Source organism: Podarcis vaucheri, assembly GCF_965113315.1.
Source record: "Podarcis vaucheri genome assembly, chromosome: 9".
NCBI lineage: Eukaryota > Metazoa > Chordata > Lepidosauria > Squamata > Lacertidae > Podarcis > Podarcis vaucheri.
In genome coordinates, this window is record NC_138767.1 from 47,849,127 (window position 1) to 47,876,568 (window position 27,442).

At 42.9% G+C, this 27,442-nt stretch overlaps 1 protein-coding gene and 1 long non-coding RNA gene across 13 annotated transcripts in view; one reads left to right on the plus strand and one right to left on the minus strand.

Annotated features, from left to right (window-relative positions):
- The window catches only part of LOC309540444, a 101,928-nt gene extending 95,069 nt beyond the window's left edge, over positions 1–6,859 (minus strand). For all 9 annotated transcript variants that reach the window (XR_014223279.1, XR_014223280.1, XR_014223281.1 and 6 more), the window contains exons 1-2: positions 6,706–6,859; positions 1,455–1,493 (exon numbers count right to left, since the gene is read on the minus strand). This is a non-coding gene — a long non-coding RNA (uncharacterized lncRNA). The remainder of the gene's footprint in view (positions 1–1,454; positions 1,494–6,705) is intronic.
- An 883-nt stretch (positions 6,860–7,742) lies between these two features.
- GALNT7 (polypeptide N-acetylgalactosaminyltransferase 7) overlaps positions 7,743–27,442 on the plus strand; it is a 46,589-nt gene continuing 26,889 nt past the window's right edge. For all 4 annotated transcript variants that reach the window (XR_014223237.1, XM_082237227.1, XM_082237225.1 and 1 more), the window contains exon 1: positions 7,743–7,876. Coding sequence is in view for 3 of the 4 variants with exons in the window: in XM_082237227.1 (XP_082093353.1) it covers positions 7,751–7,876 (126 nt within the window). In the remaining variant the exon portion in view is untranslated. The remainder of the gene's footprint in view (positions 7,877–27,442) is intronic.

A 27,442-nucleotide genomic window follows, 5' to 3' on the forward strand; every position in this document is an offset into this window, starting at 1 on the left:
GTACCTGGACAGTTTACTGTGCATCAGTAATTTTCCTCTCTGTAAAATGAGGACAATAATATTTTACTCTCCTGAGACTGAATTTATTAATACTTGCAGAACTATTTGAGCTCCACAAAAGGGAGGCTGTATTGAAGTGCAAATTAAAATATTATCTTAACAAAAGAAGCCATCATTAGAATCAATGGAAGTTAAAATGAAACTAGACAAACTTCCCAATCATTTATTAGCATGTTGAAATGATTATAATCCCCATGTCAAGACAGGGGAAACAATAATAAATAATGAAGAAAAAAGGCACTAATTGGTAAACAGAATACTGAAATCAGCTGAAATCAGCTGCTTAGAAAAACAAGTCTGAATCTAGCTGTTGGCAATTGCTTTCTTGTGTTATATGAAAAAGAATCAAATTCAATGTAAAGCAATCACATCACATATTTGTTAGCAAAATTAGCAAACAATGGAAAAGGGGGAAAGAAAGGCAGACAGTTGTGTTTCTTTAGCTTCATAATCTTTCTAAATCTTGCCCTAAGTATTCCAATAGCCACACCAAAATTATCCATCCTTTTATCAATGCACCACCTGTTCATCCTGGCCTTTCTAACAAGACTGTTGTCACATCTGCAATCATTGTGATACCTGCACTTCCAGATCATTTAGACATTTTTGTGCCAACACAGCTGTATCTTAACAAGTTAACCCTTTAATGCCAAGCCAGTTCCTGCAATCTCACCAGCCCTTACCAGGTATAGCTTTGAGTGAAACAGACATGCTGTTCTTAAGACCACAAATCCTATAGTTTATTATCCCCTCAAGCAAAATAATGCATGAAAGCCTCTTGAGCCTAATTTCAGTGAATCAAACAACTGGCAATATTGACAGAAGAGGAGAGCGAACTAAATAGGCTGAAATTTGAACAGGCAAATTAACTTTCTACAGAAAGCAAGAACCAACCACCCTCCCTGGTTGGATCAGAGTTGAAAACTGAATTGGAGAACAGTATTTTCTTTTCCAGGTCTTGTAGATTATAGCACCCCATATCACTGTTACTGAAACTGAGGCACATGTGTTGGGATGAGAAATTGGTTTCAGTCATTGCTGTACCAAACCAAATCCCTTTATCTAGTTAATCAGAAAACAAACAAATATGCAGTCATATTTGGCACCAGGCTAGCAAAAGGTGCACTAAGGTATGTATTATATACAGGCTGTGTTTGGCCACTAAAAATGGATGTGTTTGAAGCAGTAAGAGCCTGGTGAAGCGTCAGCATCCTCAAGGACACTACTACCTGAAAGCAACCACAAGCCCTGAAATTAATTACTCCATATGAAGTTAATTTAATTGCATTGCTAGGGCAGATTAATTTTCTCTTTATTAACCAAAAGACAAAGAGGAAGGAGAAATTGTTAAATATATTCTTTGACATGCAAGGAAACATACTGAATCTCCCTACCTCGGCTTCTCAGTGTCGCCAGTGGACTTGACACATCACCTGCAAAAAATAAAATAGTACATTACATTACTTTATTTTTATTTAATTCATAAAATGAACATGATTGATTGTAAAAACAAACAAACAAAACTTCCCATTGGTCCTCCCAAGATGCTCAGGGTAGTTAGTCTCCCTCTTTATTTTATCCTGAAAGTAACACTGTGAAGCAGATGAGACTGAGGTATGGGGACTAACAGAATGTCACCCAATGAACTTCATGGCAAAATTAGGATTTGAAACCTGATCTTCTCGGTCCTAGTTTGGATCTAACCACTACATGACTCGGCTGGCTTTCAAGCATGTCAACATCAATGACGTCTTTTTCAAGAAGTTCAGAATATTTGTTCGGAAAAAGTTTGTGTGGCAGCCCCTAGTTTATAAAAAGGCTTATAAATGTATTCACTGAACTTCTTGCTGAGGGAGGCCGTACCAAGACACAAAGAAATAGAAAACGCTTGCACCACTGCCTCCCAAAGTTCCATGGAAGAACAAGGGCTGCACTGACAGCAGGCACCCAATGTTACATTGGTGAATTGTTCTGTTCTTAAGACACTCTGAACTACTGTCATTTATCTTCTTTCTAATTTCCTAAGTACAGTATTTAAAGTCTGTAAGCAGACCCTCCCCTATTTCCTCACAGTGCAATCCAAAGTGTGTTTATTCAGAAGTAAGTCCAACTGGGTTCAATGGTACTTGCTCTCAGGAAAGTATTATAGGATTGTAACATTAATCTTCTTTTTTGGGGGGGGGAGTGGGGTTAAATGGATCTGTTCAGCCTGTGTTCATAGGGTTTGCTTTGTAAAATTCTTCAGTATCTTTGCAACTCTCCTCAGATGCCCAGAACTAAAAATAGGCAGCTAAATGAGGTCATACCAGTGCTGAGTAGATCTGTACAATAATTTATTGAGTCTTAGAAAACAGTGTTCCAGTTGAATCCACCAAAGATGTCAGTGGCCTTTTAAGCTATAGCATCACATCTACAGTGAGATCCAGTTCACTGTTTGCAAAGCTAGAGAGCCTGTGTTCCTGCAGCCCTGGTAGAGATACAAGCCCTAAATCTTCTACAGAAAAGTGACCTAAATGGCTTATGAGATTCGTAATGGGATATGCCACCTTCAGGTTACAATAGTTCAACAGTTCAGCTAAGGCACCAGTGTGCTATTACAGTACCATTTAAAAATGATTCAGTAGCAAATATAAACAAAAAACACCCCACCTACATTAGTTTGTAACTGAGTTTCTACATTTGGCAATTCTTCATACTAATGTTTACAGAACATTTAGTAGATTGGTAACCAATGGATTGCTTCCCAAATATATCATAAATTGAAAACAATACCAAGTTAGGGTTTGGACAGTTAGCCTAGATAGCTAGTTTAAGGCTGCAGTCCTAAACCTGCTTCTTTGTGACTAAGCCCAACCATGTAGCATTACAACGTTAAGGACAAACCAGGCCTGTGATCAACACATGGCATCCCTGTCTGGGGCTTTGTGCCATAGCAAGGCCCATGACTTGCTGAAGCCAGCCCTTTGGTCCACTTTCAAACCATTTCCTCCCCAGTGGTCAGTGGCAGAGTCAGGAGCCCCAAATTTAATTTCCCCAATGCAGTGTTCTCTACTATACCAAGGGCATCATGGGAAATTTATATGGCAGCCGCTGAACTGCCACTAGCAGGGGTCTGCAACCCGCGGCTCCGGAGCCGCATGTGGCTCTTTTACACCTTTGCCGCGGCTCCGGGGTGGATACTAGCGAGGGGAGGAGGCGCATTGTGCGCCCCGACACTCCCCACTGTGGCAGGCGCTGTACTGGCTGTGACGTCGCTTGGGGGCGGTGCATGCGTTAGTCACGCACCGTCCCGACGTCACCTTCCCACTCGCCCGCCCGCTACATTGTAAGTGGCATGTACGCTGGTCACTGCATTGAAAGGGGGCATGTATGCTGGTCACTGTTTTGAAGGGGAGTGAAGAATACACACACAATTGTTAATTTAACGTTTATTTCTATGAGGAGGAGTAATTCTGAGGGGTCAAACAAAGAAATAATAAAAAAGTGAGAAAAAAGTTATTTTTATAATGACGAGTTTTGCGGCTCCCAGTTTTTTCCCCCTTTGGAAACGGGTCCAAGTGGCTCTTTTTGTCTTAAAGGTTGCAGACCCCTGCACTAGGGATACCCAACGCTGACAAGAATAATGTTGTCTACGGCTGCAACTAGGTTAACCTGTTGGATCATTTGCCTCTGGGGTCAAACTAAGCTGAGCAGTCTTGGATAGCATGCACCTTGACTTGAGCAAGTTGGGGAAGCACCAGTTCCTGCTCCATCTTAGGCAACAAAAGATATTGGGCCAAGCCTTTACATAATGTTAAACAGCTACTGATGCCAAACCTGAAATTTTTTAAGCTATACAACAGAGGCTGAGGGTAACACACAACTCTGGATATGGCAAAGGCAGATAATCTCCCATTAACAAGTGGGACCTACAGCAAAATATTGCAATGTAATCTCACCTCCTAATAGGAGTGGTCCTGTTTAAGATTTTATATATATAGAATACATATTGGGTTGAGATGACAATGTATCTTAGCACAGCATTATCTATTGAATAGATAGATAGATTTTCAATAGATAATGCTGTGCTAAGATACATTGTCATGGACTGCTGAGTAAAATTACAGTGTGAGAAACTGAATCAGGAATAATTTGATGTGCACTGCAATATAATCATATCTACTTGAAAACAAGTCCCATTATACTCTTTCGGGCTTACTCACTAGTAAGTGTGTTTATTAAGACTGCAGCCTTAGCCAAGTATTGTCTTTAGACGAAGCCTGTGAAAATTTATACTTTTATTATCTATCTCAATATTCAATAATCTGTACTCTCAATAAAATCATGTAAAGATGATCACCTGAAATATCTGGGGTATTTGTGCTCTGTGGAGAACTTTACAGCAGCTTAAACCTTTTACGGAGAGATACACAGCATTTTTTACAGACAGCAGAAATAGCTCCCATTGCTGGCAGAGCTCAGCCAGATTTGGAAAACAAATTAAGACTTTGCTTTTCAGGTGTGTCAAGCTGAACCTCTTAGCATTATTGAATAAATCTTAAACTTCTTTTGCAGGCCATATTGTTCTTCACACAAAACTTACTCTGGTTTTAAAATAAAATATAATCTGGAAGGGATTTTCAGGTGTATCAGATACCACAGATTTCTGCAAGGTGCATAGGATTTAAAAGTACAGCACATATTCTACCCCTCTACTAATGCAAGCTAAATATATTACTCCAAAAAACACAGAAGCAACAGAGCAATAATAATAAGTTGGCATAGCTACATTTCTGAAAATAGATTTTTCTAAAATACTGCCTATGAATTATTGGGGAGATTGCTACCAAAATGCCAAGAATAAGTATCAGGTTAATCTACAAAAGAAAAAAGTAGTCTTTAATAAAAGAAGTGAGCAATGGTTTAATTTTGCTTCAGCCTGAGCTTGCTGAGTTTTGACGCCACGCTGCTGTATTGTAAAGACTGTAAATATTACTGTAAATTAATGGGGGAGGGATTACCGGTAGTTGGATCCCCAGGACCATCACAGCAGGAAACTGAAGAGTTGTAAGGTTCAATAATATACAGCACAATCCTATACAGAAATAAAACACAGTGATATCCGTAAGGTTTAATCCCAGGTCAAAGTGCTTGCAGCTGGAACCTGTAAAATTTGTTAACTCCATGGCACAGAACCACAATGCTGACCTTGATGCCATAAAAACACTTTCACACTGGCCAGATCCATCTGTAATGCAAGTTGTATCCAATATACAATTACATCATGGGCAGGGCTGGATTTAGGTTTGATAAGGCCCTAAGCTACTGAAGGTAATGGGGCCCTTTATATGTCCAGCTGTCCTTTGTCAACAACAAATTGTCACTGTTTTTTGTGTTGAATATATGCTATATGGTAATTTATGGACCTAAAAGGTATCTAAAGCCATTTGCACATAACAAAATATGTATTTTATCAAAGTAATGGTTGAACTGAAATACAATTAAGAAGTATATTAATAGTGAAATAATTATTAAGCTCTAACTGTATGTAGGCTTTATTTTATTTGTTTATCATCTTATATTTTGGAAAATGTACACCCAGTGGTTTTTTTTCTTTAAATTTTTTTGGGGGGCCCAAGAGAGTGGGGCCCTAAGCTATAGCTTGTTTAGCTAATATGTAAATCCAGCACTGATCATGGGACCTGGGTAACTGTTCCTTAGCACAACTCTAACATATACAAATCCAACCCGCCCATTTGCATTACTACAGCACAGATATTTCAAGCACCAAAACAATTTATTGGCAAATTGTTGCCACCTCACTCAGCAGTTTACAGGTATTTGACCACGGAATTGTCTAGGATGCAAGTCACACACATAAAAAAGGGACATGGATGGAAACAGAGGGAGGAACCCACAGTAGTTTTGAATGTTATTCTTTATTATGATGGGCTGCCTTCCTATGAACATGGAATCTTAGAATTATAGAGTTGGAAGGGACCCTGAGGATCATCTAGTCCAACCACCTGCAATGCAGAAATATGCAGCTGTCCCGTATCGGGAGGAAACCTGCTACCTTGGTGTTACCATTCTAACCAACTGATGCTGTCAATTTATATCCATGATCAGTATTGGGATGACGGCTTGTGGATGTTTAAAGAACAGAAGTAGAGCACAAGGCCAGATGAAATTTACCACCTGCAAATGTCCTAATATATTATTTGTTCTGGACTTGCATATAAAGCTCGCCCTTCTGAGCTGAAAGGCAGCCTGTGTAGGAGAATCCTTACTCCCCATTGCAATATGTATAACCTGTTGGTTTCCAACCTACCCTTAATGGTTTACACCAGTTCAAGGTGAGTAAAGATCCATTTTGGGCAGCTGCCTTTTTACTATATACGGTAAGCCCACAACTTACATGCACATTCAGCTTTACATGCTTGGCAAATTTAAAAAAAAAGAAAAAGTAGCAAACACCTGAGAAGAAAGACTTTGGCAATACCACCAGCGATTGAACCCAATGTGTTTTGACTATACGAGATTTTGGCTTTATTCACGATTGTGGGCTTACTGTATTCTCCCATAGGTGTTGCTGTGTGACAAAAATAGGTATACATTCGGGAGGCAGATCAAACGCATTATGAGCTAATTTTAAGGTGACTTTACCTTCTTCCTTTGAGACAGAGGCATGAATGCATGCATTCATTCATTCATACATGCAAGCACACCACAGAGATCTTGGGCTTTCTGTGACCGCCATCGCCGTTGTGCGAAGGGTATCACGGGGCATTGCTACTCTTTCCCACGTTGCAATTCTTGATCACACCTTTTACCGTTGGATTTGCTCCTGTGCCAGTCCAAAGACGAGCAGAGAGAGAGAGAGAACAAGCAAACCCACACTGATCCTCGTTTCCACCTTGCCAAAGCCAGGAGCAAGCAAGCAAGCTTCGTATTTGCATAGCTTCTGCTGGGTTTGCTCTTCGAAATCTACCTCCGGATGGGGACGAATCAAAATTAATCTCTCTCTCTCTTACACACACACACGAAAAGCCGCCTCTAAAGTCAACCTGAAGCAACCCTTCGGGCTGTAAAGCAGCCACGTGGAGCCTTTGCTTCTGGGGGTGGCGGCGGCCGCGGCGACTTCCTGCTTCATTTTAGCAAGCTGGGCTGAACATTAGCAAGGAAGAAGAGAGCGGTGGGGAAAAAGCGGGGGGGGGGGGAGTAAAGACTCAACACGGGGGATACAAAGAGAACAGGAAAAACCAGAAAGCGGGGCGTGTTGGAGGGGGAGAGGAAAAAGAGGTTCTTTTAAAAAGAAAAAGTTTTTTGGGGTTTGCAAGGAGAGAGCAGAGCGAGCAGCAGGAGTCGACGAAGGAGAGGAGGAGGCGGCGGCAGCAGCAGCTCGAAAAAGGCTGAGGGGAGGAGTGAGGAGGAGAAGCGAAGCTGCAGGGAGGGAGCGCGAGTACGAGCGAGGCTCGGCGCCAGGCGCCTGCTGCCTCGGAGAGAGAAAGAGAGAAGGAGAAAGGCGGCAGTACAGTAGTGAAAGAGGGAGGAGGAGGAGGAGGGGAGCGAGGGAAGCCACGCAGAGCGCGGCTCGGCACAAGTCAGGAGCAACAACAGCAGTCGCCGGGAGGGGGGTGGGAACGGCAGCGAGGAGCCCGGCGGCTTCGGCGGCGGCTTCGGGGAGCTCGTCGGGGGGCTGGCGCTGAGGATGCGGCTGAAGCTGGGCTTCCTCTTGCGCGCGGTGCTGCTGCTCGGCTCCTTCCTGGGGCTGCTGCTGCTCTGGTCGTCGCTCTCGCCCCGCGCCGAAGACCCCAGCCCGGGGGACAGGATCCGGGTGAGTCGCTCCTTCCCGGCCGAGGGGGCGGGCGGGCGGGCGAACCCCCAACCCCCAGCGGCCCTTCTTCCCTCGCTGCCTGCCGCCCGGGCCGAAGCCCCCTTTCTCGCTGCCTGTGTGCCTTCCTCTTCAGCCTGGGCCGGGAGGGGGCGGCGGCGGTGGCGGCTGTCTCTGCCCAGGCTGAGGCCTGTGGCGTTGGCGAGGCCTGAGAACGGGGGACTCGGGCGGCTTCGGACAGGGGGTCTGCCGTAAGCCGCGGGCGCCCCCTCGCCGCCTGCTGGTAGGGGAAGAGCTGCCTGGCGCCGGCTCCCCAAGCAGGTGGGCAGGCGGCGGCACACGCCGTAAGTTAGTCCCGGCTCCTTCAGGTGCGCTGCCGCTTCACCCCAGACCTTTGACCTCTCAATTGCGCTTAATTGCGCCCTCCTGTGTGAGCTGGCTGTGGGGAGGCGAACGGGGAACTCTGGCCGGGACTGGCCCCCTAACTGCTTCACCCACTCGCAGTAGAAGGTGGCTGGGGCGAGATGTGGGCATTTCTATAGGTCTGGGAGTGTGTACTGTTTGCCCATGGAGTAGGGTGGTGGTGGAAGTCCGGCTTTCACATTAATGTCTACTTTATATTCTGTTTTCTCTGTGTTTATTTTACTCCCCAAAAGATGCATACTCCCGATAACTACCGCGGATTAGCGGCTCCACTATAACTACTGCAAGGATAGTTGAAAGTTCTTGGACTAACTGTGGTGTGAGGCCCTGTGTAAATGCCATACCTGGCAGATAAGAGGAACAGAACATGGAATGCATCAGTAGCTCATTTAAACCAGGTCATCTCACCTGCTTGTGTACTTGCAGCATGTTGGGAATTTGAACTCAGCAGGTGTTATGTTGGCACCAAACACTGCCAGCTGGCAGTCCAGTCCTGTGCACTTGTTCAGAAGTCTACATGAGTTCAAGGGGACTTTAAGTGCTTGTGTGCAGTTGTAGTGGTTGAGAGCCTGGTCCAAATGAGACACGGCAGGTGTGCAAAGCTTCACAGCTAAGTGCTTCTCGTGTGGTGTCACGTTTAAACTGAGCCTGCGTAAGCAGGCCTGGTGGTGTTAAGTAGCAGTGAATATAAATTTTGTAATGCCAACACTGCAGAGTTGCTACTCATTTTACAAGTCCTGCATCTGTTCCTTTTATTGCTGCCGAAATCAGGGGGGGGGGGGGAATAGCTAGTGAAGCTTATTGCAATGTGTTTTTCAAAGTCAGAAAAAGTTCCACGGTTGATTTTCTGTGTGTTGGGTTGCTGTTAAAGACATACAGTAAGGGCCATAAAACAAGATAGTAACCATGTTTAAGTTTGGGTAATGTTGTAGATGCAGGTCTCTCCTTACATTGTGACTTTGCATGATAGGGTTGAAGAAAATGTTCCTTCTTGAATCAAGTAATAGAAGCAGTGCACTTCCTTAACTGTGCTTGGTTATTTCCACATCAGCTAGATTTAGCCTTCTTCACATTAGTTACTAGGTGGCAGTGTGTGTTTATTTTTAAACTTAATGGCAAGGCGCTGACTCAAGTATATGCAGTCAACATAATTAACACAACATTTAACTGCTAATGGTATACACTCTCATACATCAGCCCCAGGGTTGCTTTCCAGCACCTCTAGAATATGCTCCCCCTGGAAATGTATATAAGTGCCCAAGTGTAGAAGGGTTCTGTAAATCATCACTTTCTCTTGTCTGGCCTTTTTCCGATTGACTCCTTAATGATTTAACTTGCTTTGTTTTCAGATTAGTGTATAATGTCGCAGTGAAGACTTATATTTAACTGTATCATAAACCTAGAGCAGAAATACAGATTTAATAACACACGCACCTTAGTAGCACATCATTTATGAGAATATAGGAGCAACCATACATGTGCAGTGCTCTGATGCCACATGAGCCACAATGCTTTTGACCTTGTATTGTGAGGCATTTCATTTTCAATAAACAGTTCTTCCTTAAGTGCCAGCTGTGGAGAGTTTCCTTCCACCAACAAAATATTCTAGTTCAGGGATAACCAAAGTAGTGCCCTCCTGATGATGATGGATTTGAAATTGCTTTGCTAGTGGGGAGAGGAAATTCAGTAACAGGTCTTTCTCTGGCATTGGAGCTGCTCAAGGGACCATAGGACTGCAGGGCCCATCTTTTTATTTGCTCTTTCACTTATAGTGGATGAATTTTCAAGCTTTTGACTAATGAGATCTGCAAACTTACCTGAAAACTCAGAGTCATAGGATTCTAAAGACTAAAGTTCCATAGGCCACATTTGTTTGAGCAGTGACTTTAGTTTTACAAACTCCTGTACTGTTTTTGCTGGCAGAAGAATAATAGTGAGCAGGTACTTCCATTGCCTCATTATTCAGACTGAAGGTGCTAAGGGACAGAAGAAAAACCTAAGGCTTTCTGCATATGCTCTTGCTCTCATATTTGGCCTCACTGCCTGTTAGTCCCGAAAGAAGTACTTAGTGGTGTTTAGTTTTGTTTGCTTGAGTGAACCCAGCCGGATATTGCTGCAAATGACAGTGCTGCATTTACAGCATAGAACAGTTAAAGTGAGGTCACACTTAATGAGCTCTAGGGCTGAAGTAAGTATGGAAATCAGTTTCTAGAGAAGATTGCATGCAAAAATTTATAGATGCCATTGTTTATCATATACTGTTCCTTAATGCAACAATTTGGACTTTAAATGTAATTTTCACAACCCTTAACATCATACATAGATCAGTGGAATTTTAAAAAAATTGGGCATGGGTCCTCAATATAAACATGTTCTTGCTTTTAAAGCCAGTAAATGTTCTGACTTTCTGTTTTCAAAATGTTAAAGGCTCCTTTTAACCATTGCAAAAACCATGATCTTTATAAAGTTCTGCCTTTATAATACTGAAAGACCCATAGGGTAGAGAGCAAGGGCATGAATTGCCAGGCTTCTGTCTTCTTTGCTCTGTGCCAAACTGTACTGTGGTACCTCGGAAGTCGAATGGAATCCGTTCCAGAGGCCGTTCGACTTCCAAAATGTTCAGAAGCCGCATTGGACATTTGGGTTCCAAATAAGGTTCGCAAACGGAACACTCACTTCCGGGTTTGCAGCATTCGGGAGCCAAAACGTTCAACTCTCAAAGTGTTCAGGATCCAAGGTGTGACTGTATAAAGTGTAGCAGGACAGATAGGAACATAGGAAGCTGCCTTATATTGAGTCAGGCCAAGTAGTCCATCTACCTCAGTATTTTCTGCACAGACTGGCAGCAGCTGTCCAGGGTTTCAGACTGCTGTATTTTCTCTAACCCTACCTGGAGATGCCAAGGATTGAATCTGTGACCCTCTGTATGTATGAATGTTACAAAAACTATACTTTGAACATTCTGCAGAGAATCTTCCTTTTATTGTTGTTGATTGTAGTTGCAATCCCACACAATAGGGTTTTAGCTGAATACTGGACTGTAGTCTGTGCTGGACTATAGGCTTTGTGTAAAGAAGCATTCAGTGCTACAAGACTATTTTCTAAAAAATAATTGTTTAGCAGTGAACTGTCTGCTTTTGGGGCAGTGTGCCATGAAATTGGTTTACATGTAGTTCACTGAAAAAATAACATCCTCACCAATGTGTTATACATATGGACGGAGCACAGATTGTTAAAGTGAGAGGTGCAATTCCAGCTGTATATGGAAAATATTGCTGATAGAATATGAAAAAATGGAAGGAAGAACAAGCCTCAAACAGGGCCATAAATCACAGCTTTCTGACACTTGTATGGCTTGTGAAATCCTGGACAGCTGAATACCTTGGTTGCAGAATTTCCTCTTAAACATGTGTTGCCAGTAGCTTGTAAAAAATAGTATTCTGTGAGGCCAGGCCAAAGAAACAGATTTGCAGGTTCAACAACTCTGTGAACTTTTATAGAGAATCTCTGTAGTTTAGAATCTATATTAAACTAAGCCAGTTCATTCTAAGCAAGAAATGAGCTATTTCACCATAGTGACTGGATGTTGTAGGCACTGCCTCAGGTAAGTTAGGGTTCAGAGTAGAAAATGTCTTTTAAAATAAAATTGCAAGTTGTGAGAACACGGAAAGGAAGAATAATAAAGCAGCTGCAACATTAAAAGGTTGATGCTGTTGATCCCCCTAATCGTGCTGTTAAGGGGGATTGTGGAAGGGCTGCTGAAGGGGGAGAAGGTTTGGCATAAGGAAACTCCAGCATGTTTTGTGCATGAATTCATGTTTCAAACCCTAGGGGATCTTGCTTTATCTCTGTTCCCCTCAGTGTGAAGATCTGTTCCTGTAAACTCATGACATTTCCATTTAAAGTAGCTGAAATCTGTTTCTATAATAGGGCTTATTAAAAGTGTTAGTAAGTTGTACTGTGTGGGGGAAAAAGAAATTATGATCTCTGCCAATGATATTAAGTAGGTGTAATGTCTTCTGAGTAAAAAGTGTTTCTCTGAAAGTAAGCTTATGACTAGTGCTCAGGGCAAAGTGAATGTTACCATGGGAATTTCATATTTGGAGTTCCCCACAGATTTTTCCCTTAAAAAAAATCAAAAAGATGCAGAGAAGTAAAGGGTAATTTCATCTCTGTGTGTTAACCCTTTGCCCCCATAGTGATTCTTTGACTTAATTCCCCTTCTACTCTGAAGCTGCATAAAATCTAGGTTGGCTCCTGCCTCCTTTATGGGTGACTAGCAAAAATTGCTTCTTTAGGATCAGTCAGAGAAATTTTTGCAAACTGAAAAAAAAGAATTGGCGCTATTTTTCTTGAAGGTAGATCATGTGCCATGAAAGGTGTATCATAGATATATGTGGGCAGACAAGGTCTAAGCATTTTTACGGAATTATTTGCAAGTTTAGAATGAGGTTTATTAGAGGTGTAAGGTAATATATGCTAATTTATGTCCATACACTACACATTATAGAGAAGAAAGTACAGGATTGTAGTATTTTCATAAGTGCAATATTTGCTTTAATGGCCTTCAGTATTCATGGCATTTTCTCTGTAAAAGTGATCTGTCAGCTAAAAATCGAGTGGTGAGGGGTTGTATACTTTGGGCGATGATAACACTGATTATGAAACACCGAAAAGTCTTTTTAACTTCAGCATCAAGGCTGTAATAAATTTGAGTGCCAGGCAGAAAAGCAGCAGGGTTACTGATGTGTTTCCTTGAATGCACATTTTCAGCTTCATTCAAGCAGTGAAAGCCATATCAGGTCATTTGTAAGAAGTCTCGTGTGACAACTACTCATAGCTGAGATTTCTTTTTTCTTACAAAACCTGTAAGAACAGGTCGTAAATGAGAAGCAGTCCTTATGCATTTTTTCCTGGTTACTTATAGGGCGTATACATCATTGCCTTCTGGTCACTTGAATAATTTGATTTAGCCATAGGCTGAAAAACTTTCTTCATTTCTTAGAAGGGTGGTAGCATTGGATTGTCCACACCAAATTCTCAAATTACTTGGCTTGATTTATTTCCTGGTTATGGATAGCCATGGTTGGCAACTAGTTTTCAGGAGGTCAAGCTGCCCCTTTGACACATGTCTGTCCTTTCTCTCAGCCTCCTTGGAAGTGAATCTGGACATGGGAGGAAAAGGAAAGACAAAGAATGTTATGTCATAAAACTAAATTCCAGAGTGGATTAAAATATTTTCTTTAAAAAAAAAGTAACGATGAGATTGCCTCTGAATAATCTGGTTAATACTATATAATATTGATATAAGCATGTTAGCCCTGCAGTTCATCTCTACACTGGCTCATTGCTTCTCCCAGATACATTGAGGGTGTTGAGCAATCCTAACTTTAGCCCCAGACAGGTGGTAGGCTTCCTGATTTTTTTTCCAGTAATCTGGTTCCAGTCTGGTATGGCTGAGAGGCCCAAGGATCAGACCTCTTGGGGGATTCATGGGGCTTTAGATCCAGCCAGTCCAAAGCACCTGACACCCATCCATCAACACCCCATTTAGGGACTTTCTGCTGCGTACTTCCAGCAGAAGAAATGCTGGTGGTAGCTTGCCACCTGCATGGGCAAACTAGGCCTCCTCTGTGGTCTTCCTGCCTCTCTGCCAGTGGTAGTCAGCAGAGAGCAGACTACACAGTATCCAAACCCCCCAGTCATCGACACTGGGTGTTCATAGGTAAGGATTGCATAGCTAAAGGTTTTTCTACGCAAAGGAATCAATTTGAGCACTTCTCAAATGTAAGTATATTTACTTTTCCTACCAAACACAGGCATTACATTTCACCTGATGAAAATAAAGTGAGTGCTCTAGTCTGGCCAGCAGCTGTCAGACTTGGCTGTGACCTTGTCAGTCACAATCATTTCGTTTTTGTTTGCCTCTTATTTTGGGGAGGGTGGGGCTAGACCAAGGCAGAATTGCACAGAAAGGAGCCATGCTACGTAAAACAAAAAGAGGAAATTCTCCAGTGCACAAGTTTATGGTCGTCGTCCCCCATACTTAACCTCACAAACTGTCATGTGTAAGAAAAACAATAAACGAATGTTTTAGACATTCCATTTATAGGTCTAAAGAAAGAGCAAGTTGGAAACTGTAAACAGTGCAACAAAGCGATGCAAGGGTTGGTTATAAGAATGAAACAACAGTATAGATCATACACTGTTTAGTTGTACAGTAAAGTAACATTGTGGTTAATTTGTGCCATTGTTTAGGAAAATGTGAAGTATCTGTGGGAAACTTCAGTTAAATCACAGCTTTAATTTAGTGGGTTTTTTCATTGCACATTAAAAACATTCTTTATGCCTTAATCCACCCACCCTAATAAATGCACTGGGTGTTAGTGGAATAGAATTCTGAGATCTGTATGCAAATCTCCAACCTGTCCGCCATGGCCTAACCTTGGGCTAGTCACAATCCCTCCAAATAACCTACAGGCGGCAAATATTTTGCACGGGAGTTCCGTTCCTGACCCCTCCACATGGTTTGGGCCACTTGCTCCATGTTTGGGCCACTTCTGGGTCAGCAGCGATAAGTGTGTGCATGATTGCACATCAATTGGACGTGTGTAAAATGGTTGCTGCCTGTATTTTACATGTTGTTGTGATAATAACTTCGGGGGAATAAGGAAATCTAGTATCCAGTTTCCAAAAGTTCCATGGAGGGATACAAATTGGCTTTTGATATTTTAGGAGCACCTGCATATGACCTAATTACATTAGATGTTACTCAAGAAGCCTTGTTCCTGAGAATACTGAAGTTTCTTAATTTTACAAATAATCCAGAAAAATACCTTTGAGGTATTTGAATAGTCAGTCCAATTATTACTGCTCTTGTTTATTTTGGACTATATAGCAAAACATCATTTGTGATCTTTACAAAATCAGTAAAAGTGAATCTTCATTGTGTCAGATATCACTTGGACTATTGAAGAAATGTCTGGTACTCCTGGAACTGCATGCATGCCATTTCCATCACATCATAATACATTGGAGCAAAGTTTGCAAAAATACAAATAACACTTTTAAATAAGCCCCCATAAGAAGGAACACACCCGCAAAAAGCCTAATGTGTCAGTGCTGGAGCTCCAGAAGCTGTGAGCTGTTGCATGTCAGATTGAAAAGTAAAACCAAGGTTGGGGGAGTTGGCTTGCTAGAATATCTAGTAGCTTATAGGGTTCCAGAGGATGGCATGACTGTATGGCTTGAACCTTGAACAAGTGCAGGCGTGGTTGTGAGTTAAGGATATACCTCATTACAGGCAGCGACCATTTTAGGCACATCCAGTTCACACATGATTCCCAACATGTTGCTGAACAACTCCAGGCACGCCTGGAAGAAGCGGACCATTTGGATCCCTTCCAGTCGGGATTCAGGCCTCATCATGGGACTGAAACTGCCTTGGTCGCACTGGTTGATGATCTCTGGCGGGCTAGGGACAAAGGTGAGAGCTGTTTCCTAGTTCTGCTGGATCTCTCAGCGGCGTTTGATACCATCGACCATAACATCCTTCTGGACCGTCTTGAGGGGCTGGGAGCTGGGGGCACTGTCATACAGTGGTTCCGCTCCTTCCTCCTGGGCCGTGTTCAGAAAGTGGTGGTGGGGGATGAGTGTTCATACCCCTGGGCTCTCACTTGTGGGGTGCCTCAGGGTTCTGTCCTCTCCCCCATGCTTTTAAACATTTACATGCAGCTGCTGGGAGAGATCATCAGGAGGTTTGGGCTGGGTGTTCATCAGTATGCGGATGATACTCAGCTCTACCTCTCTTTTAAATCAGAACCAGTGAAGGCAGTGAAGGTCCTATGTGAGTGTCTGGAGGCGGTTGGAGGATGGATGACAGCTAACAGATTGAGGTTGAATCCTGACAAGACAGAAGTACTGTTTTGGGGGGACAGGAGGCGGGCAGGTGTGGAGGATTCCCTGGTCCTGAATGGGGTAACTGCGCCCCTGAAGGACCAGGTGCGCAGCCTGGGAGCCATTTTGGACTGACTCACAGCTGTCCATGGAGGCACAGGTCAAATCTGTGTCCAGGGCAGCTGTTTACCAGCTCCATCTGGTACATAGGCTGAGACCCTATCTGCCTGCAGACTGTCTCGCCAGAGTGGTGCATGCTCTGGTTATCTCCCGCTTGGACTACTGCAATGCACTCTACGTGGGGCTACCTTTGAAGGTGACTCGGAAACTACAACTAATCCAGAATGTGGCAGCTAGACTGGTGACTGGGGGCGGCCGCCGAGACCATATAACACCGGTCTTGAAAGACCTACATTGGCTCCCAGTACGTTTCCGAGCACAATTCAAAGTGTTGGTGCTGACCTTTAAAGCCCTAAACGGCCTCGGTCCAGTATACCTGAAGGAGCGTCTCCACCCCCATCGTTCTGCCCGGACGCTGAGGTCCAGCGCCGAGGGCCTTCTGGCGGTTCCCTCATTACGAGAAGCAAAGCTACAGGGAACCAGGCAGAGGGCCTTCTCGGTAGTGGCGCCCACCCTGTGGAACGCCCTCCCATCAGATGTCAAAACAATAAACAACTACCTGACATTCAGAAGACATCTTAAGGCAGCCCTGTTCAGGGAAGTTTTTAGCGTGTGATATTTTACTGTATTTTTGGTTTCTATGGAAGCCGCCCAAGTGTGGCTGGGGAGGCCCAGCCAGATGGGCGGGGTATAAATAATATATTATTATTATCATTATTATTATTATTATTATCCCTCTCTCTGAGAGTAGCAGTCCCTATAGATCAAACTATTGTATTGACATTATAAAGTTTGTTAGACACACAAAATGTGAATTATATTAAGTTTCACAACATTATAAATAAGTTAAAGGTAATATTTTCAAAGGACATTGAGAGCATTTGGAAGAAACAGCAACCTTCTTTTCACTGGATGCTGAGAAAGGTTAAGGAATCCACAGGCACCTTTCTGTTCTTCTGATGTTGCTGCCAAGTGTCCATTTATAAGCTCTTTAGCACTGTGTTTTAAAATGTCAGAGCAGAGAATGATGAAACTCCCCCTAGAAAGCTTTTCATTTGCTTTTGTGAGATTTGTTTATATGCCCTGTTTCACAATCAGTGAAGAATTCTTATTAAACTTAAAATATTGGTTTGGATATTTTAAAAAAAAACAAAACATTTTGCCTTTTAGAAACAATTGAATGCTAGATAATGCAGAAAGGCAATTCTTTTTTACAGTGAGATTTGAGTAATGCTATGTGGAACATAATGTGTTTTATTTATGCTGTTGCATTACTAGCTTTTTAATACAGTTTCTGAACAATTCTGCAGCCCCGTCTTTGTATCTGTCTGACTCTGTAGGTATTTCAGTTAGCTGTTGTATATGACCTTGGGCTGTTAATATTGCGTTGTTGGCACCTGTCTCTCTCGAGAGAAAATGAAGTGGGCCTTTGGGGGTGAAGTTAAAACTGCTACGTTAGCAGCACCAAAGTGACCTCCCCAGGGCGCAAGCCTGGCCAGTGTGTATGGAGGTCCTGGGCTGCCCAGACAATACTGCCCTCTCGGCCTCTTGGATGTGGTCCAAAGGAAAGCAGAGCAATATGTTTGGCACCAGCTTGGCTGCAGGACTTGCCGGAAGGAGGCATACAAGGCACCATCCAACCATCTTAGAGACTCCACTCCAGATTTGTGTAGGGTTTACTTCTTAGGCAAGGCAGCGAGTACGGCTTTTTCCTTGGAGTTTTCTCCCAAAGCCTTTCTCACGGATGAGTATAGCCACAAGGCAGCGGAGATTTAGGACCAGAGTTTTCCTTCTGCTAGATGTGCTGTCTTCCCAGGTTGATGAGCCCCATCTGCCCCTTACTTCCCTTTGCACCTTCCTGACTGTTGGACCCACTGTTGGTCTCGTTCACTTAGTCCACCAGAGCCTGTGTTTGCATGCAGGGGAAATCCCAAACTCACTGAGGGTTTGAGACCCCTCACCTGGTTTATCCAGACAGTCAAAGCTCTTCCTGGTAGACACTGTTGCATGCTGGCAGTTTCTAGGAACCATAGGTGAGAGCTGAATGCAGGGTGGGAACCAAAGCTGGACAAACTACCCCAGAAGGAGTATGACATGTCCCCCCCCCCACCAGAGGCAATGCCCTCTCCTATACACCTTAGTTAATACTCGGTATAAGAGAATTCCATTCTGTCCTGAAATCCCTGCCTTTGGTGTAGAATGATGAGATATGCTTAATATTTTTTATGTGAGGCAAATAAGTGATCATCAACGTTCTTCAGCCTGATGCCTTTCAGAAGATTCAGACTGCTGCAGCTTTTCTAGAAAGAGCTGATGGGAGCTAGTCCAAAATGGTTTGGAGCACATCAGGTTGAGAGTGTTGTATAAAAGAGGAAACATTGTGAGGATTTGAGGCTGCAATCCTAAACACAGCATTATGTTGCTCTGTGTTTCTCCTCCGCCCCCACTCAGTCCTTTGACCCTGTTGTAAGATTCAACCATTTAGCCTGGTCAGGTTTTGTACATGGAATGGGGGAGGTGTCGCCATGACTTCCATCTTAGGCAATCGTAGTAATAGTCATTGGTAGACGTGTCCTCTGTAAATGCGAGTGGTTTTCCTCACATCCTCTTTGCAGCGAATTCTGTATATTAAATATGTGCTGTTTGACAGGCTGTTTTCTTTTGTCTGTCTTCAGTCTAATATCTGATATTGGGTGACCTTGAACTGCTGTATTCTATCCGCTTTCTCCACCCAATGCATAACTTTATCTATTTTCACTAATTAGGTCTGCCAGGTCCCCAAGTCTGAGCATCTAAACTTGCACTAAACAAATTACTTGCTGATTATGCATATCATTAATTGTGCATTTTATACCAACATATTTTTTTCTTCCCCCAGCAAGTACCACATAAAGTTGGGAAAGGAGCAATGGAATGATCTTCTTACCAGCCCATTCACGCATAGGACCAGGAAACAGGGGGTGTATCTTTCTTTCCTTGATTCTGCTGCCCCACTAGCTTGTAAATAGCATTAGCTTTTCTCCTCAGTTAATATGGGAAGTTGACGTTTCAAATATTAGAAGGAACTGCTTGTGTTAATCTTGAACCTCCCTTGTAGCTGAGTAAAATCTTATAGTAAAACTTTGATTTTAGTAGTAGAGTTAGAATGACATGTGCACATAGTTTGCGGAAATGAGTCCTAAAAATAAAAATGCTGCTTGAAAGTAAGTCCTGTTGATTTCAACAAGGTTTCATTAATTTCTGAATATGTAAAACATATGCTAAAGATCAGTAAATGGAAGATAATCCAAAGAATCGAAAGATCTTTCTGAGCCCAGTGCACAGTTCAACTCCAGCCTCATCAACCTCAGTAGTTTTGAGTAAGACTCAGCTTGACACCTGTAAAATGGAAATAATGGACACCGCACAGTTTTGTTATGATGCTGTAATAAATATGATGAATCCTGGTAAAATGCACGGCTTAGTTTAAAACTGAGCACTACAAATCATAATATGTGTACATATGATTGTACCCAAAAGTAGAGTCAGTCATGCAGAGCATTGAAACAAAACAAAAAACTGCACTGGAAAGAACCCAGTTTATTAACATCCAGGAGAATGGGATTTGACTCTTATCTGTATACTTCGACAACTGTAAATGTTACCACTTTTGAGATAAATGGGCGCTGTAATTTTCAAGCCTGATGTATTTTTAAATAGTCTGAACACTTTGCATTCCCAGGATTGGGAGAAAGAACAGAAATTTCAAAAACTAGAGCAAAAGGCAAATCTAAAATTCAAATACGTGTATAAATAAGAAACCAGAAATGATGCATGCATGCAGGCTGCAGAATATGTGTTAGTGGAATCAGACCTGGTTTGCAATCTGTTGGAAGGGATTACTCAAATTCCAGCTTGCTGGTTCAAATGTCATAGCAAACTGGTTTGACAAACCAGATTTTTTTCCCCTATTAAATTGGAAATCTAAATTTCCTATTAAATTGGATGCATGAGAGTGGAGTGGGCATGTTTTCTGGTTCTACAGTACAGACAAGAATGTAAAACTTTCAGTCATGTATTTCTTTTAGAAGGCATAAATCTAGGTCAAACTGCATGTGAAGTGTATTAACGTAGAAATTGATTATTTCTTCTGCAATCCTTGAGCATGACTGCACACAGTGTTCTCAGTTGCTTGTTGTCTAGTCTACCATTCTAACTTTTCATGAAGTTACATAAAGTAGGTTGATTGACTGATTTGAAATCTGAATTCTGTTGTGGGGGGGGGTGGAGTCCCTTTTTTGCCCTTATCAACATTGCCTTAATTAACTGACTGTTCTCCAGCTCACCACCTCCAAACCCAATGGTGTAGAGTTATCAAAACATCTTATCACACACGGAAGATTGTAGAAGGGGTGGTGTATTTTCAGGAGGAGACTGAAACCTGTGCAAGTATTTCTCGCACAAGTAGATATTTTAAGTTATGTATTTAAAAACAGGCAGAAAACACATTACTTAATAATAAATTAATCTCCACTGATGGGCCCAAGAAACATATGTAGGCTGCACTGAGTTCTGTAGAAGAAAGGCAAGATATAAATTTACCTACATAATTATGATGCTTCATATATAGCCATTAGTAGTCATCAAAAGTATTCATAGAATCATAAGAGTTAGGGAGAACCTCCTAGGCCATCTCTAATTTAACCCTCTGCTGGATGCAAGAAATTAAGTTGAGTATACTCAAGAGATGGCTGTGCAGCCACTGCTTCAAGATCTCCAGTAAAGAAGAGAGAGCCCATCCCCAAGTAATTCAGTCATGAAGACTTCCATGTGGTATGAAATATTTCTGTAAGGATTGGAGAATTTAATACTTATCCAGAAGACCATAAATGTATTTCTGGAAGACGATTTGGGAATTTGATCTGATTCTAATATAGCTGCATTCTATTGTAACCTTATGATTTCACAGACACTTTCTTCTTTCTCTCACCCTTTTCTATTCAAGGTTATCTGTGACCTGTACTGTAAATAATACGCAGGATAAGTAGATCACTTTTGTTACATCATATTTCATATGGGTTGCTATTGCTATCTCAATCTATTCCTTTATGGTACTAAAGTCTGCGAAGCTACGTTAGAGTTGGTAGCTGCCTGTGATGTGCAAAACTAGTGGCTTGCAGTTTTATGTCTAAGGTGTCAGGATTCTACTCTGCTCTAAAATCACATGAATTAATTAGTTGAAGGGTAAGCCTTTTGAGCATGTACAACTTTGAAATCTCGCACAACTTGCTTTAGTCTTTGGATGACAAATGGATTGTTGTAGGTCACATTCATTAAATATGTGCTCTATGTTCCCCATAATGTTTTCAATAGTACTGCCGAAAGGAAAGCTTAAGATGCAAATTCTAGCAGCTGCCTTAAGAGAGCGGCTGAAAAATGAGCAAAAATAATGTCAGGGCAGTCTTTTGGAGAGATGAGACACAAAATCATACGCCTTTTTTTTTCTTTTTTTGACAGGCAAGTGCTGAAGAGTTGAGTAATAAGCCTCTTCCTTGTAGGCAAATAGATAGTAGCAAGCAATGATATGTTTGACTTATTGGCACCAACCAACTCTCCCAAGGCTAGAATCTACAAAACCTCATGAAGTAAGACAGGAAAAGAACAAAGCTTAAGGCTGCAGTCCTGAATACACTTACAAGGGAGCAAGCACAGAGGAACTTATATTGAGTAAACTGCACTGTTTGAGGGGTTTTTAAAAATCTCCTCTACAAATTAATTTGCATGTTCTGTTGGATTATTTGTTAAAGTGTTGTGCAGAGGGTTCCTAGTTTGCTTTCCAGCAAATATGTTTCCCAAGCTTCAGCTTGAAAAAATATACAGCCTGCAAACAACAGGGAACAGACAAGCCTCAACATTTAAATAAAATACCTGCAAATATATTTCTGAGGCGTATGTAAAAAGGAACAGCAATTTGTTTGGGGAGGGAGAGCTTGATGCAAAGGAAAGCCTGAATATGAATGAGTGTTTATATTTTGTTAATGCTAGTTTTGCCAACTCAGCATGATGAAAGTGGCTTATTTGTGGAAGGACTGGGATTTTCTGATTCCTGCCTTCAGTTCTGCAATAATATGTCTAACACAGTAAAAAAGTCTCTTCCCACCATTCAGTATAAGCCATTTTGAAGCAGAGAAAGATCTTAAAAACAGCTAAAGCCGTGAAATGCACCAAATAGTCAGTTCCAGGTGGTTATTATTATTATTATTATTATTATTATTATTATTATTATTATTATTTAGTTAAACCCCGCCCATCTGGCTGGGTCTCCTCAGCCACTCTGGATGGCTTCCAACAAAATGTATTAAATTTCATAAAATTTATTTCATAAAATTTTTACACCACTTGATTATTTAAAAAAACCATAAAACCAAGAAAAATCCACAACTATACTACCGTATTTTTCGCCCTATAGGACGCACCGGCCCATAGGACGCACCTATTTTTTGAGGGGGGAAATCAAAGGAAAAAATTTGATTTCCCCCCAGGTTTGCGCAGCCATCCCCAAGCAAGAAGAGGGAGACGGAGCACTTCGTCTCCCTCTTCTGCCTTCAGGGACAGCCTCCCAAGCCTCTGTGGGGCAGCGCACTGCGCTGCCCAGCAGAGGCTTTGCGCAACCATCCCAAGCTAGAAGAGGGAGATGGAGTACTCCATCTCCCTCTTCTGCCTTCAGGGACAGCTTGGCCCGCTATCCCCCGAGCTTGTGGGGCTGGCGGGGGGAGAAGCAGGCTTTCTTCTCTCCCCCCCCCCAGCCTCCAGATCAGGTGGGGGAATAGCGGGATGGCAGCACTTCGCCATCCCCCTATCCCGCGAGCTTGTGGGGCTGGGGGGGGGAGAAGCAGGCTTGCTTCTCTCTCCCCCCCCCCCCAGCCTCCAGATCAGGTCGGGGAATAGCGGGATGGCAGCGCTTCGCCATCCCCCTATCCCGCGAGCTTGTGGGGCTGGGGGGGGGAGAAGCAGGCTTGCTTCTCCCCCCGCCAGCCTCCCGATCAGGTCGGGGAATAGCGGGGTGGCGGCTCTGCGCCTCCCCGCTGTCCCCAGCTTTTGGGTGCAGGCTGCTGCCCACAAGCCTTGCGAGCCCGCAGGACATCCCGCCGGGCTTGCAAGACTTGGGATAGCTTCCTGAAGCCTGGAGAGCGAGAGGGGTTGGTGCGCACGGACCCCTCTCGCTCTCCAGGCTTCAGCGAAAGCCTGCATTCGCCCCATAGGACGCACCCAGATTTCCCCTTCATTTTTGGAGGGGAAAAAGTGCGTCTTATAGGGCGAAAAATACGGTATGCAACATGCAAAAGTTATAACTCTAAAACAGATTAAAATTGCCTCAACTTTCTAAGCATCTGGGTAGGCTTATCTAAGCAAGAATGTTTTTAGCACTGAAAAGAGTACAGTGAAGGCGCCTGCTAGATCTCAACAGTCCGGGAGTTCCAAAGTGTAGGCGCTGTTCTGTTCTTATATGCTGTTATATTCTGACAAGGCCTCACTCCTGTCAGCAGACGTGCTTCCAAATCAAGCACAGGGGAAGCCCCACATAGAGCACATTGCAGCAATCCAATCTTGAAGTAACCAACACATGAACTACTGTGGCAAGGCTTTCCCCGTTAAAGAATGACTGTACAGTGGTGCCTCGCAAGACGAAATTAATTCGTTCCGCAAGTCTCTTCGTCTTGCGGTTTTTTCGTCTTGCGATGCACGGTTTCCCATAGGAATGCATTGAAAATCAATTAATGCGTTCCTAGGGAAACCTCCTTCAGACCAGTTTGTCCCCGGACCTCTTCTGAAGGCTGGGGGGGGGGACAAGGGCTTTTCTTCCCACCCCCAGCATTTTAAAAAACCCCAGGACAGCGGAGGACTTCTCCGCTGTCCGGGCGATCTTAAAATGCTGGCAGGCGGCATTTTAAAATCGCCCCGGACAGCGGAGGACTTCTCCGCTGTCCGGGGCGATTTAAAAGCCCCTGGGAAGGCAGGCAGGGGGGACAAAAACTTTTGCCCCCCGCCAGCCTTCAGAAGAGGTCCTGGACCTCTTCTGAAGGCGGGCGGGGGGCGAAAGTCTTTGCTCCCCCCGCCTGCCTTCAAAAGGTGTCCCCGCGGCGGCGGGAGGTGTCCCCTGCCCCCCGCCCGGCTTTGGAGCACCGGGAGAAGCGATCTCCCCGCAGCCCCTTGCTTCAAAAGAGGTCCGAGGGCAGCGGGAAGTGAAGCGCTTCTTCCCCGCTGCCCCCGGACGTCTTTTGCAGCAAGGGGCTGCAGGGAGATCGCTATCTCCGCGCAGCCCCTTGCTGCAAAAGACGTCCGGGGGCAGCGGGGAAGAAGCGCTTCGCTTCCCGCTGCGCCCGGACCTCTTTTGAAGCAAGGGGCTGCGCGGAGATAGCGATCTCCCCGCAGCCCCTTGCTGCAAAAGAGAAGACCGCTGTCCCCGGTGCAAGCTTCGTTTAGCGAAGCAAGCCCATAGGGAAATTCGTCTTGCGAGGCAACTCGAAAACGAAAAAACCTTTCGTTTTGCGAGTTTTTCGTCTCGCGAGGCGTTCGTCTTGCGGGGTACCACTGTATCTGTCCACCAGTTGCAGTTAGTAAAAGGCACTTCTAGCTACTGACCCTCCAGTGACAACCTCCTTGATTTATGTGAGTGACCCAGTATAACTGGTAATATATCTACACTGGCACAATGATCTTTCTACCCATTTAATTGCTGGCAATGCAGATATTACAATCAACTTGGTTAAAATCTGTTTTCCTAATCTCGCATGGTAGTTACTTCTGCCCAGTAAAATAGCTTGCTGGCCAGTGCCTCCCATATTCAGAGCCTTTATTTCAGAACGAATGCTTTGATGTGCATGTCTAAAGATGTTTCCTTTACATCTTTATGTGTTAGATTATTCAAAATGGCTCTGCGTATTTTAATTACTTACTGTATGCTCTACCATGTTGCTGTCTGTATATCAAACAGCAACAGCTCTTGTGAAGAAACTAATACTCATCCATTAAGATTTATGATGATTCTATTTTTTTCCTGTATTGCTACTTCAGAAGTGTAACAGAGAGGCTTCTGTGAAGCACTTCCCTCAGTCGAGATAAGAATGAAATACATTACATGAAGTGATTTTCTTTTACAAAGTTGTAAGAACTCAGTTCTCACTCGGACAGTCTTGGGAATCATCATAAGCCTGGGAATCAAACTAGTCAAACAAACAAGTGATTTATGATTCATTGTTCTTCCTGATGAGTGTGCTAATGTTAATGTAAAATTATTCCAGCCCAAGTTATTAAATACTGTAGCTCAGTATCATATCAAATAAAAGTGAAATTGTACTCTTATAAATTAAAAATCTTAACAGGAACATCAAAGGTATAAAAGCTTTTCCTATGATCACAAGGGAATGTATAGATGGTTTTTGTATTTCTAATTCATAGGATCCATTCAGCTGTGCCTATGATTTCCACACAAGACTTTACTGGGAGATTTGGCTGGTTTGTGTGGAGGATGGCAAAATATACTGGCTTGTCTACATTGCTGCCTGCCCCAATTTTAATTTTGTCATTTTGCATTCATATTTTATCCAGGCATTGTATTTGGGAATGTTTTACCATTCATATTTTAAGTCTGTGATAATTCAGCTTGGCCATTCCTTTATTTAAAAATTTACACCCTGCTTTAAAAAAACAACTCCAAAACAGCTTTAGAAAAAACTGTGAAATGCATAAAATAGCAGGGTGCCCCAAGGAATATGGATTATGCAGAACTCATTCTCCCCAGCAAAGAAGTAAAATGTTGGGGCAGATCAGGGGATGCTTTGGATCTGCTGGATCCCAAGCCCTCCTGTTCTTTTGGCATGCCTCCAGCATTGAAGGATTTTCCTTCTTCCCATTGGAACAGGGGGGAATTATTATTATCATTAATATTTTAAGAAAAGGAAATGCAGTCCCCCTTCCCCCATATTGACAGTTCATCTGAAGTGGCCTCTCCTGACATGATAGGATTGCTCTGTACATTAAATGCTATGAAAGTTTTATGCTATAAGTGAAATTCCCACTATTGCAGTTGTGTGTGCTGAGTAGATTCTCGTATATATCTGTTGATTATGATCATATTGTTCCACATTCTTGCCATACTTGGGTGTCTCTTATTTTTATGTTTTTGATGAGTTGAGAGGTATATCATAACCTCTGGAGTTGTCATGAAGTTCAGCAGCTAACTATGTAAGGAGCAGTAACATTATGTTCTTAGCTTTAATACACCTAGTGAAAATTATTGTTATTAATTGATTGATTAGTTAGTATACAGCAGGCATAGGCAAACTCAGCCCTCCAGATGTTTTGGGACTACAACACCCATCATCCCTGACCACTGGTCCTGTTAGCTAGGGATAATGGGAGTTGTAGTCCCAAAACTTCTGGAGGGCCGAGTTTGCCTATGTCTGGTATACTGCCTTCCATCTGTAGATCTCAGGGCAATTCACAACATAAAAATGCAAGATAAAAAAGCACAAAATACAGAATAAAAACAAACCAATAATCCCCTCCAAATTCCTTTTGTTGAATAGATAAACATTCCCAGATACAATCTAGACACCTTTGTTTATGTTACCACACTGTTTGTGCTGCAGTTAATGAAATCTGAAAGTACAAACTGGCCCACATATTATCGGTATCTTTATTATCCATCACTGATTGAAATGCAGATTGTAATATGCTTTGGGAATGAAAAAAAGACAACTGCTATCTTTTCAGTTTGGGGTGGTAAAAAAACCAAGAATGCCCATGGGCCAACATTCTAGTCTGTATTTTATTGTGGTTTGAAAGGTTTGGTTTAGGAAGAAGTAACTTGATCAGTATTCAATTGTATGCTAGCTTGCATAGCATAGCATGTTAGAATATGGCATCTTTCTTGCATGTTCATGGATGATAGGCTGCATTTCGTCTCTTGTATTCAAGGCAATATACCTCTGAACACCATTTGCTGAAAATCACAAGTAGGGAGAGTGCAATTGCCATCAGGTGTTGCTTGCAGGCTTACCATAGGCATATATGGTTGACCACTATGAAAACAAGATACTAGATTAGACTGGCCCTTTGTCTGATCTATCAAAGCTTTGTTCAGTTCTT